Raw genomic sequence first — 12,767 nt, 5'->3', positions numbered from 1 at the left:
AGGCACTGGTGTGTGGGGGATGGCAGCACTTGATAGTTTCTGAAATCACAACTCTGAGTGGACGATGGAGGATGTGGAACCACAGAGAGGGCCCAGGTGATGAAGGATTTCGAACCGCCTTCTGAAGGAGTTTCAATTTGTATACCAGGGATTTTCAAATTGGCTCTGCGAGGTCTGACTTGCCTGAGCCTCTGTGCAGAACTTTAAGTTGTCGGAGAATATGGGGAATCACTGACAAGTAGAGGGCGCGCGCGTGCGTGCGTGCGTGCGTGCGTGCGTGAGTGTGTGTGAGTGTGTGAGTGTGTGTGTGTGTGTGTGTGAGTGTGTGTGTGTGAGTGTGTGTGTGTGAGTGTGTGTGAGTGTGTGTGTGTGTGTGAGTGTGTGTGTGTGTGAGTGTGTGTGTGAGTGTGTGTGTGTGTGTGAGTGTGTGTGTGTGTGTGTGAGTGTGTGTGTGTGTGTGTGAGTGTGTGTGAGTGTGTGTGTGTGTGTGTGTGTGTGGTGATCACAAGCATAGAAGGCAGGGCGGGCGGGAGAAAAAGTGCAGCTCAGACATCTGGTGTCTGAAGAGTTCGGTGTAAAGGTCCAGTGGGCACCGGGGACAGGTAGGTGCTCGGGGGGAAGCCTGGACTCGAGACAGAGGCTGAGCCCAGAGGTGGTTTTCTTTTTTAAAAATTAGAGGTCTTTAAAGTCTTTATTTTGACAAAAAGAAAAGCCCACCCATGTACCAGCACCCAGAATGAATAAATGTTAGTGGGATTTCACCTTGTGAACACCGGAATACAAGCATGCGTCAGTGTGAGTGCCAGCCTCTCTTGTTCACCTGTCCTTCCCCTGTCCTTCCCCTGTCTCTGCTGGCCCTCCTCTGGTGGCTGTTTCCTGTATCCAGTCTGTATGTGATCCTTAGGTGACAGGCTCCAGGATCCATGAACAACATGTAGCATTGTTTTGTGAGTCTAAACATTTCCACGCTGGTATCATACTGCGAGTAACTTTCTGTTATTGCTCTTTTGAAAACCTCTCAACGTTTTGATTCTAAGGTGTATTTCATTGTTGGTGTACACAGACCTAGGTTGGCATTCTGACACGTGCATCTACAACAGTTTGCTTTTTCACTTAGGCATTTCCCAGTTTTCTCTGTTGTACAAAATGGTGCAGTGAATACCTCCTTATTCATGTGTGCTGGTTTCATCACCCAGGTGTGCCCCTCTTCCCCCATGTCAGGTACTGTCAGATCGCTCTTCTGGGGGCTGTACTGACCTGAACTCCCATTAGCAGCGGACGAGTGTATGTTTCTACACGTCCTTGACCACAGTTGATACCGCTGGACTTAAATTTCTGCCAGTCTAATGAATGTAAAATGATGATGTCTCATTTTACAAGTTTGCATTTTTGAATACTAGTAAGGTAACTTTCTGTTTTAGGTAGAGCTGCTATGTCTCCTGGAATTGGTAGAGTGGCTTTGTGTAGTTGGTGTCCTATAACATCCAGTAGCTCAGCCTCCCCGTCACCTGAGCTGGGCACTCTGGGTGGGCCCCTGTGTGGGCTGTGCACAGTCTTGTTGTAGTTCAGCCTTGATTGCTGTTGGCATCACTGGGAGGAATTGACCTTCAGGCCAGTTGGCTGTAAGGACCAGCTGCAACGACAGTGGAAGAGCTACTGTGCAGGAGACACTCCTGTGGAGCAGGACTTGCTTCACTGGGGCTTTGGTGCTCACCGAGTCTGTCCCTTGAATGTGTTGCTTGTGGATGTGTAGCGTTGTAATCTGATATGGTCTGAAGCTGTTCACCAGGTGCACTGCCTCTGGGAGGTGCAAAGTCAGTGACTGCCTAGAGCAGTGATGGCGAACCTATGACACGCGTGTCAGAGGTGACACGTGAACTCAGTTTTTGGTTGATTTTTCTTTGTTAAATGGCATTTAAATATATAAAATAAATATAAAAAATATAAGTCTTTGTTTTACTATGGTTGCAAATATCAAAAAATTTCTATATGTGACACGGCACCAGAGTTAAGTTAGGGTTTTTCAAAATGCTGACACGCCGAGCTCAAAAGGTTCGCCATCACTGGCCTAGAGCCACTCAGCAGGAGCTACAGAACGATCTGCAGATGGCTGCCACTTGTATTGGGCTTGCAAGTGACCAGGTGAGGCCCAGGTGTGAAGCAAGGCAGGCTGGTACTAGTGCGGAGTCTTGGGCCACTTATTGGTAGTATGGGGCAGGCTGACACCAGCTGTTGCTTGTTTTAGAGATTTTAGGAAAGTCTCAAGCCTGACCCAGGAGAGCCCATTCATATGGATAAGCTGCTGCAAACATCTTGGGTAGGGCTGCAAATTGGATGGGGTGGGGTCTCAGGGAATCACCAGAACCTGGCGAACAGTGTGAGCTAAGCTGATGGAAACTTAGATATGGCTTCTAGTTAGCTCTGGGACAGGGGGGGGGTACCAGCATAGGAACAATGACCCCTTCAAGCACACCTATCTGGGAGAAAGCCACCCCCTAGTTCCTGCCCCAATGCCAGAGAGTCTAGTACAGGGGTGGGCAAACTTTTTGACTCGAGGGCCACAATGGGTTCTTAAACTGGACCGGAGGGCCGGAACAAAAGCATGGATGGAGTGTTTGTGTGAACTAATATAAATTCAAAGTAAACATCATTACATAAAAGGGTATGGTCTTTTTTTTTTTTTAGTTTTATTCATTTCAAACGGGCTGGATCTGGCCCGAGGGCCATAGTTTGCCCACGGCTGGTCTAGTACCTTCCCATATTTCCCTGGTTCCGCCAATGCCGCTGCCCAGGGCTGGAGCTCAGAGAAAGTGGACTGTGTAAGTCTGTGTGCCGTTAAGAGGAACACCTGTGTCTCCTTAGCCATAATCCTCGCTGGTTTTTACAGCCTGAAGTTATGGGGACTTCTCTTCCCAGTTCTGGAACCTGGATTGAGGGTCTGGTATAGGGCTGGGATCTCTTGCTCCTCACGGGAGGCCTCTGCAGCCACAATACCTCTTCCAATTAAAAAAATGGGGCGTCAGACCAGACCAATTCTGCACCTCTGCCCTCCAGTCTCAGTGTGCTTTCTTCCTTACTTTTCTAGTTGTAGGACTTCCATTCAGCCAGATTTCAGGTGGTTCTGAATGATGGTTCTGTATTTTAGTTGTAATTTTGATTGTGGGAGGCAACAAGTACCAATGTTTACCTACCCTGCCATCTTGGTTCTCCCCCTAAATTTGGAACCCCTTTCTTAATTATTTAAATAAATGTGGATAGTGATGGAAATATTTGCACTTTTTTTTTTTTTTTTTTTTTTTTAAGGTATTGCCATCAGAGAGTCGGCAAAGGTAGTTGACCAAGCACAAAGGAAGGTGTTGAGGGGCGTGGATGACCTGGACTTTTTCATTGGGGATGAAGCCATCGATAAACCCACATACGCCACCAAGGTGAGCTCAGATGGGAATGGCTTTAGTGCAGGGGTGGGCAAACTTTTTGACTCGAGGGCCACAATGGGTTCTTAAACTGGACCGGAGGGCCGGAACAAAAGCATGGATGGAGTGTTTGTGTGAACTAATATAAATTCAAAGTAAACATCATTACATAAAAGGGTACAGTCTTTTTTTTTTTAGTTTTATTCATTTCAAATGGGCCGGATCCGGCCCGTGGGCCGTAGTTTGCCCATGGCTGCTTTAGTGAGTAGCCAGGACGAGCTGCAGAATGAACCATGCAGAATGGCAGGTTATCTAGAAAGTGTGCTTGTGAGTTGAATGTGTTTTTATCCTTACTTTTGTAAAGAGGTTTTGTTGTTTTGGATGTGGGGAAGCGGGTGGATTTTCAGAGTCCTGGGACGCCATCTGGACTCAGGCTTGCATGTGAAGGCAGGTTCTGCTGAGATGGAAAATCACAGGTTGACTAAATGACCTGTCAGATATGGAAAGTTGCAGATTGATTAATTAAAGAGTAGCACTAAAATTTTTTAAGTAGACGTTTGTTCTAAAAAACCCCCAAAAACAAAACCTCCCAGTCGAATGGTATGGTGGATTAGCTGCACTTTGCACCTGCCACTCCACTGTTAAGACGTTCTTTGTCGTTAGAAATGGGTGGAGTTAGAGTATAAACAGTTACATAACAGTCTTTCTGTCAAGGTGTCTGTCTTTTCTCTATGGGACTAACATTCACTTCATGCAAAGGGGCCCTTGATTCTGTAGTTGCTCAGTCTCCCCTGGCCTTGTCGTTAGAGTTGCTCTCACTGATGTGAACCGAGGCTTGACATACTTGGTTTCTCTTGGGTTAGTGGCCAATAAGACACGGAATGATCGAAGACTGGGATCTTATGGAAAGGTTCATGGAACATGTGATTTTTAAATATCTTCGAGCTGAACCTGAGGATCATTATTTCCTAATGGTGAGTAACTGGAACTAAGAGGGATATAGCTCTGTAAATTCCCGAGTGCTTGCATTTAACCAGTTAACTGCCATGCGTCCCAAACAGGAACCATCCCCACACACCACGATATTTTGAATTTAATTAAAAAAGGTCTGCTGCTTGCGTCTGTACAATGCTTATGGCATACAAATGGTTAAACTCAAGATAGTCTTCCCTGGGGAGTCTTTATTTCTGCTAAAGCGACTTATATGAATCAGGGTGCATTTTTGGGCAAATATTGGAAGGGTCAGCAAAAATGTCTCATGCCAGAAAGGGCTCATTATCTCACTAAACAGGCAGCCTAGAGTCGGGTGGTTCCAGGGCAGGTCATCTCAGCCGCTCAGTGACAGAAGCGAGGGCCGGCCCAGTGCGCCAGCTGGGCCTCCTGTGTGGTTCCCCTGAGGCCCAGCCTGCCAGGTTTCCATGTCTTGGTATCTGTACTTTCAGAAAGAAGCTCACCTTTAAGATTTCCAGAAACCTTTCCAGCAGATTGGCTCACTATCTATTCCAACCTGGGGATGGAATTACCTTGATAGGTTTAGAGTAATTAGGATTCTCTCCCTGGGGCTGGGAGAGGACCCTCTCTGATCACCTGGCCTGGGAGGGTAGGGACCTAAACAGGCCTCCAACAGCCTGGGAGGTGGAGGGAGGGATTGGTTGGGTAGGAAACAGTTAGCTGTGTACTTAGATAGCCCCATGAAGTAACTGGGTGGCTGTGATTTTTTGCTTCTTACAACAGAGGAAACCGAGGCAAGATGTTATTTTGCTGTGGTTTAAGTCTTACTGCAAAATAAAATTGAGTAGGGTTATGGGCCTTGATTATGTCACTTAATCTTATTCAAACAAAATAAACAAATACAGAGAAATGAGAAGAATTATGTCTTGATTATGGATTCTGTTCTAATTGTTATACTCAATATTATGTGTTTTCTTCCATGATATATTCTTTTTAAGTTAAAATTAATTACATGTACAAAACTCATGCTTTATAGAGAGCAATTGCATGTAACATAAGCTGCCCATTAAAACCTACATAATTTAGCTGCCCAGGCTGAGCACTGTGCTTTCCAGGCTGCCGCGTGTCCCTCCCGTGTCCCTCCAATGGTTCCTGTAAAGTAAATGGAGCCAGGAAGTGACAGTGTGTCTGAGTGGCTTTGTCTTTGTAGCCAAAACAAATCATAGACTCCCACCTGTCAGGTTTGGCACTTTTCCTTCTCTAGTGCATCACATGGCGACCTGTTGGACAGGATTTTAGGAGCGGGCACCATGCCCAGCTGGTTCCTTCTGTCTGCTCTGCTCACTGTGCCAGGAGTTGTCCCTCTTACTCCACCTTGAAGGACATCATCCACTAGGCCTGTGGAGCAGATGCACAGGAAACGTCTCCTAATTCTTTTTTTTTTTCTGGTTTAGCTGGCATATGTAGGCCAGTAAGCTAAAATCACTTGCCAGGAAAGAATTGGAAGTGTTTGGTGTGAATGTGGAAAAACTGAAGTCCATTTGCTAAAAATGAACATCTGCGGTGAATGTTCAAAAATAATCAAGTTTATTAAAGATAAGAAAATACTGTGTTATATACGTTGCGTTTTGGATTCTGCAGGTTGGATCAATGCGTGGTGTGATTGAGGGAGTGTGGAGACGTACATTTCTCTCAGGTGTCTGCCCTTATCATCGGCTACTGCAGCAGTGACAGGAGTAAAGCGGTGTAGAGATTTACAGCCGAGTCATCGAAGTTCATTGGAGATATTTACTAAACTGCTGCGTCAGATGCGGGCTTCTCCATATGAGTCTAAGAGTGCTAAGTTCTGTGTCCCTCACAGCCACAGGGTGTCCGTTCTGACTGCTGTGACAGACACCAGAGCAAATGGGGTGCTCCTCACGGCTCACATTTGTCACACAGTCCAGAGGCTCAGCTCACACTGGTTGTGTGGACTGAGCAGAGCACATGGGAACCACTCTGCCACTGAACTGCCCATGTCTAACCCAGGATAACGGATTTCAGAGAATTGTGGGGCTGGGGAGCAGAGATTGAGTTTTATTTTTCTTTATTTTTTCCATCACCATTTATCCCTTCTATGCCCACTTCCTCCCCCGCCCCCCAATCACCACACTGTTGTCCATGTCTTTTCTCTTTTTTTCTTTTGTTTTGCTCGATCCCTCCAACACCCAACACCCCCCCCCTCCCCCCATTTAGAAATTGAGTTTTAACTTCAGAAGAGATTTGGAAATTTTGACTATGCGTCGAGCCGAAAGAGGAAAAAAGAGAGGGAATATCACCCTTCTTCCATCTTTTTGTTCCAGTCGGTCCTTGGTGAGTTGTGGGATGATGCCGCCCATGTGAAGGGACAGCTCTTCACTAGGTTTGCTGGATGCTCTCCTCTCCAGCAGCACCCCAGACGCACCCAGGACCAATGTTCTGTTAGTTATGTGGGCACATCTGGTGCCGTCAGGTGCACAACACAATGGGCCTTCCATGCATCGTGTCCTGATGTGGGGATGGTCCTTCCCTGCTTCTCGAGAGGGTGCAGCCCTGCTCGGTCTAGTTGCGGCCAGCCGAGCCAAGGCTACTTCTTGGGTTTGCTCAGTTAGTTCCTAGTGGCCTGCATGCTTTCCAGCCTCTAGTGCAGTGGTTCTCAACCTTCCTGATGCCGTGACCCTTTAATACAGTTCCTCATGTTGTGGTGACCCCCAACCATAAAATTATTTTCATTGCTACTTCATAACTGTAATTTTGCTACTGTTACGAATCGTAATGTAAATATCTGATATGCAGGATGTATTTTCATTGATCCAAATTGAACATAATCAAAGCATAGTGATGAATCACAAAAACAATATGTAATTATATATGTGTTTTCTGACGGTCTTAGGCGACCCCTGTGAAAGGGTGGTTCGACCCCCAAAGGGGTCGCGACCCACAGGTTGAGAACCACTGCTTTAGTGTGTTGTCATCTCCCTGTCCTCCCTTCCTTGAGGATTTATAGTTTTTTTAAAAAATACATTTTTATTGATTTCAGAGAGGAAGGGAGAGGGATAGAGAGATAGAAACATCAGTGATGAGAGAGAATCATTGACCGGCTACCTCCTGCACACCCCACACTGGGGATCGGGCCTGCAACCTGGGCATGTGCTTTGACTGGGAATCAAATCATGACCTCCTGGTTCATGGGCCAACACTCAACCACTGAGCCATGCTGGTCGGGCAAGGATGTATAGTTGTTTTTTCTTTCTACCATGTAGGGCATGATCATATCATCCTATATAATAAAAGCCTAATATGCAGATCGTCTGAATGGCGGAATGACCAGTGGAACAACTAGTCGCTGTGATGCACACTGACCACCAGGGGGCAGATGCTCAACGCAGGAGGTGCCCCCAGCCTTCAGGCCCCAGGCCAGCCAAGGCGGGTGCCAGCGGGGGCCCCCTGATCGCCCTGCCCATTACTCCACAGAGGGAGGCAACTGGCGGCAGCGGCACGATTGGGGGGCAGCGAGCGGGCTGGCAATGCCCCGATTGCCTCCTGCAGAGGGTCATGATTGGCGATGGTGGGGGGGGGCAGCAAGTGGGTGGCGCCAGGCCGGCCAAGGCGGGTGACAGTGGAGGCCCCCTGATCGCCCTGCTGGTCGCCCCACAGATCGGCTCTGATCGCCGGCCAGGCCTAGGGACCCTACCCATGCATGAATTTTGTGCACCAGGCGTCTAGTATATTCATAAAGCTTTCCCAATTACAAAGCACTTCTCCTTTTTATTTTAATTCTTTATTGTTTTTTTATTTATTTATTTTTATTTTAATATATTTTATTGATTTTTTACAGAGAGGAAGGGAGAGAGATAGAGAGTTAGAAACATCGATGAGAGAGAAACATCGATCAGCTGCCTCTTGCACACCTCCTCCTGGGGATGTGCCCACAAGCAAGGTACATGCCCTTGGCCGGAATCGAACCTGGGACCTTTCAGTCCGCAGGCCGACGCTCTATCCACTGAGCCAAACCGGTCAGGGCTAATTCTTTATTGTTGAAAGTATTACATATGTCCCCCTTTTTCCTCCATTGATCCTCTCCAGCTTGCCCCTCCCCCCCTCCCCCCCAGGCCTATAGTTTTTAAAAAGGTTTCTTTGCTGCAGTTACAAAGGAGATTGGGGTGGGACAGTATAAGATCCATGTGTACATTTTGCTGGCTTAACCCAGAACTATGGATTGGTTTTTATGGCAGTGACTAATTATTCATTTTAGAATCAATACCAGATGATATTTTACCATTATTTTTAAAAAATATATATTTTTATTGATTTCAGAGAGGAAGGGAGAGGGAGATAGAAACATGATGCAAGAGAATCATTGATTGGCTGCCTCTTGCATGCCCCCTACTTGGGATTGAGTTGCAACCCGGGCATGTGCCCTTTACTGGAATTGAACCCGGACCCTTCAGTCCGCAGGCTGATGCTCTATCCACTGAGCCAAACCAGCTAGGGCTATTTTACCATTCTTATGAATAAAAATGTTTATGCAGGTTGCATTCCTGTGATGTTTTAATATGTTTGAAAACACGATACCTCCAATTTAGAGCTTGTCATAAATAATGGTTTAGGGAAGTTTTATTTAACTTGGTATCCTAAAGGAACAATTACTGGTAGTAAACATAGAAGAAATGGAGGATTGAGGAAGAAATGGATTTATGATTAAAGTTCTCAGAACCCATGAGGATATGCCCTTAATAATGCTGAATTTGATTCAAGAAGCAGGGTAGCCTAATTATATTGTAAGCATTCCTTAAATGGAAGTATATGGATTTTAATGTGGAGTCTCCACAGATGGTGAGTGTTTTGGTAGCAAGTAATAGAAGTATAAAGAATAGTAGTTTAAACGGTTGGGGCTTTTATTGTTAAATTTGTAGTAGGAGCCAGTGCTGGTCTGGCACTCCCAGTGTCGTTAGGGACCTTGTGCTCCTGCCAGCACTGGGCTGGGCGATAGCCAGCGGAGATTAGCATGAGGCTTCCATTCCAAGGATCTCATCATCACAGGGTGGCTGCTGCAGCTCCTGTCAGCACTGCTGTGTTCCAAGAAAGGGCGGGTTAAGGGCAGAAAGGAGACTACTGCTTGAGTCTGCCCTTGACCTTGAAGGAGCTTTCCTAGAAGGTGTATCCATCAGCTTTTGCTTCTTACTGGCCAGAACTTAGTCCTTTAGCCATCCCTGTCCACAGGGAGTTCAGGGATATGCTCATCTTCTGGCCTGTCACTGCCTCCTATGACTGATCAGTGGTCAGTCAGGAAGGCAGATGGGAGAATGGATAGGGGGTAGGCAATGGGTAGTGCCTTCCATACTATGTGACCACAGGTATGATTGAACCCACAACCTAGGTATGTTCCCTGACCTGGAATTGAACCCTCAACCTTTTGGCGCACAGGATGACACTCAATCAACTGAGCCACCCGGCCAAGACCTACCTATACTTTTCATATCTTTGTGACCTTTCCCTCTTGCTACTTTCCCCCTCTACTCAGTTGAAATGCTTTGCTTATAAAGGTAACTTATTAAGGTGCTTGGATTCCTATTTAAGGTGAGAAAAAACTTTGTAGATTTCTTTAGTTCATACGGGTTATTTCTTCTGGTCTGAGACTCATTATTGATCATTGCAGCTGACTTTTATTGAGCATTTGCTGTGCTACCGCCCCCCCCCCCCCCCCCCCCCAGTATTGACATGTATTAACTCGTTTATTTCATCCCACCAGTGACCCTGAGGGAGGTAGTTACTAGGCCCATTTTTCAGATTGGTAGGAGGTACCTTAAGAGACATACTGTGGCCGAAACTGGTTTGGCTCAGTGGATAGAGCGTCGGCCTGCGGACTGAAGGGTCCCGGGTTCGATTCCGGTCAAGGGCATGTACCTGCGTTGCGGGCACATCCCCAGTGGGAGATGTGCAGGAGGCAGCTGATCGGTGTTTCTCTCTCATCGATGTTTCTAACTCTCTATCTCTCTCCCTTCCTCTCTGTAAAAAATCAATAAAATATATTAAAAAAAAAAAAAGAGAGACATACTGTGACCAGTACATGTATTTTAAATGAAAGAAATCTAAACTAATAATTTCTAACATTTATAGTGCAAACTAGGTGCTGGGCACTTCACAAGTACCAATTTCACCTCTTGAGGAGGCACGTTAAAGTGAGTAATGTGACTTTGAGGCCCCTTATTTATAATCTGCTTTTGAGTATGACTTCATTTATTCTCCCCCAGGTTTTAAGACTGCTTTCTCTCACCCATCCAGGGAATAGATTGATTCTAATTACAGTGATTAAATCTTATGTGGGGCACTGTGAATTTTGCTTTAGTTACTACACAGAGTCTAAACGAAAGCACCCAGTGAGGTGATAGCCAGCTGAGATGAGCACACAGCGTAGGATGCAGAAGGGTTCCCAGCTCTGACGCCTCCTGCCCACCCTGCTACCAGCCCTTAACCACTTCATGATTGGTCTTTGCAGAGATAATTGTGTGCAGGCACATGGATTTCGCATAAACTTTTGTTTTATACAAATGGTAACAAAATACACACACTATTGAACACCTTGACTTTTTATTTAAAACTAGAGGCCTGATGCATGAAATTCATGTGGTGGTGGTGCGGGGGGTCCCCTCAGCCCAGTCTGCACCCTCTCCAATCCGGGACCCCTCAGGGAATGTCCGACTGCCGGTCCTGGGGATCGGGCCTAAACCGGCAGTCGGACATCCTCTCACAATCTGGGACCATAGGCTCCTAACTGCCCACCCCCTCCCCGCCAGCCTGGTTGCCCTTCACTGCCCCCCTCTACTGGCCTGGTCACCCCTCACTGCCCCACCCTGCCAGCCTGGTCACCCCCAGCTGCCCCTCTTGCCAGCCTGGTCGCCCCACACAGCCTGCTGTTCAGTTGTTTGGTCACTCCTCACTGCCCTCCCTGCTGGCCTGGTCGCCCCACACAGCCTGGTGCTCAGTCTTTTGGTTGGCCCTCACTAACCTCCCTGCCAGCCTGGTCACCCCATGTAGTCTGTTCGGTCATCCGTTCGGTTGTTTCGGTTGCGACGGTCGCTTAGGCTTTTATATATATAGATAGATAAAAAGGGTAATATGAAATTTTCCTTCCTACCATTTTTAATTCCAGTCATATTAACTGTATTTACATTGTTGTGGAACAGATGTCTAGAAATTTTCTACTGTGTAAACTGAAACTGTGTACTTACTCAACAATGCCCCTCCCCTTCCCCCTTATATTTATAAAAAGTTTTAATTAAAAATTGTCAACAAAAAGAATATTTAAGAATGTATGTAGTAGCCCTGCTGGTGTGTCTCAGTTGGTTGGGCGTCATCCCATGCACTAAAAGGTGGTTTGATTCCCAGTCAGGGCACATGCCGAGGTTGCGGGTTCAATCAAGGTGCGGTGGGAGGGAGCAGCTGATAAATGTTTCTCACATCAATGTTTCTCTCTCTCAAATCAATTAAAAATAACTTATAAAAAGAATGTATGGAGACACCTTTCTCTTGTTTAACGGTTTATCACAGAGCTTGTTTCATATCAGCATATGGGGCTCACCCTTTTCATTGCTGTAAAGTGTGTTTTATGGAAGTGGCATAATTTATGTAATCACTTCCTCATGATGGGCTTTAGATCATTTCCGATCTTGTCCTCCTGACTGGAGGGGCTGACTTTGACTTCTGTGGGCATCTTGATTAGGTGGGTCTCTGGCTTGTAGTGTGATTTGATTTTGTTTCATGATCTTTGCTGAGAGACTTTTCCTCTGTGGTGGGAGAGTTGCTCACTGGTCTTTGCGATGATTTTGGTACTAATAACTCACTTTCTTTGAACGCCAGGTGCTCTGTAAGTACTTAGACTCTTTTCATCTTTCCAGCTAACCGAGGTGGAGAGGAGATCACTGTCTTCTGACCCCAGTCAACCCATTGGTCTGCATGCTGCTGTGACAGCTATGGCTGCTCTTAGTTTAGCCACTTGCTTTATGTTACGCTTTCTGTTTTTAGTGTGTTTTGTTTATGTATTAATTTGTTAACACTCAGGCTTGGTTTTCTCTTTGCATTGCATTGGGTGTGTATTCTTTCTAATAACTTGTGTTTTTAAAAAATCTTTATTATTGAAAGTATTACCTATGTCCCCCCCCCCCCCCATTGACCTCTTCTAGCCTGCCCCCACACACCCCCTCCCCCCCACTCCAGGCCAATTTCAGAGGGAAGGTGGGGATGGGGAGAGATCAGTCAAAGAACTTGTATGCATATATGCATAACTAATAATTTGTTTTTAAATGTAACTCAAATTTCAAGTAATACATTGACCTGTGTTTGTTTAGCGATGATTACTTCCTGCTGTGATCAATGACCAGATTG

General features: G+C 46.2%; 1 protein-coding gene across 13 annotated transcripts in view; it reads left to right on the top strand.

Annotated features, from left to right (window-relative positions):
* Positions 1-12,767, top strand: part of ACTR3B (actin related protein 3B) — a 62,401-nt gene that overhangs the window by 15,431 nt on the left and 34,203 nt on the right. For 11 of the 13 annotated variants that reach the window (XR_011472592.1, XR_011472591.1, XR_011472594.1 and 8 more), the window contains exons 3-4: positions 3,304-3,428; positions 4,277-4,387. Coding sequence is in view for 8 of the 13 variants with exons in the window: in XM_070423599.1 (XP_070279700.1) it covers positions 3,304-3,428; positions 4,277-4,387 (236 nt within the window). In the remaining 5 variants the exon portion in view is untranslated. Of the gene's footprint in view, positions 1-3,303; positions 3,429-4,276; positions 4,388-6,091; positions 6,717-12,767 lie in introns of those variants that run through there. The other 2 variants (XM_070423598.1, XM_070423600.1) reach the window with 2 other exon arrangements.

The sequence above is a fragment of the Myotis yumanensis genome, unplaced genomic scaffold, assembly GCF_028538775.1.
Source record: "Myotis yumanensis isolate MYYU_CA2020_CCGP unplaced genomic scaffold, mMyoYum1.0.hap1 SCAF_9, whole genome shotgun sequence".
Taxonomy (NCBI): domain Eukaryota; kingdom Metazoa; phylum Chordata; class Mammalia; order Chiroptera; family Vespertilionidae; genus Myotis; species Myotis yumanensis.
This window is presented reverse-complemented; position numbering and strand designations above follow the sequence as displayed.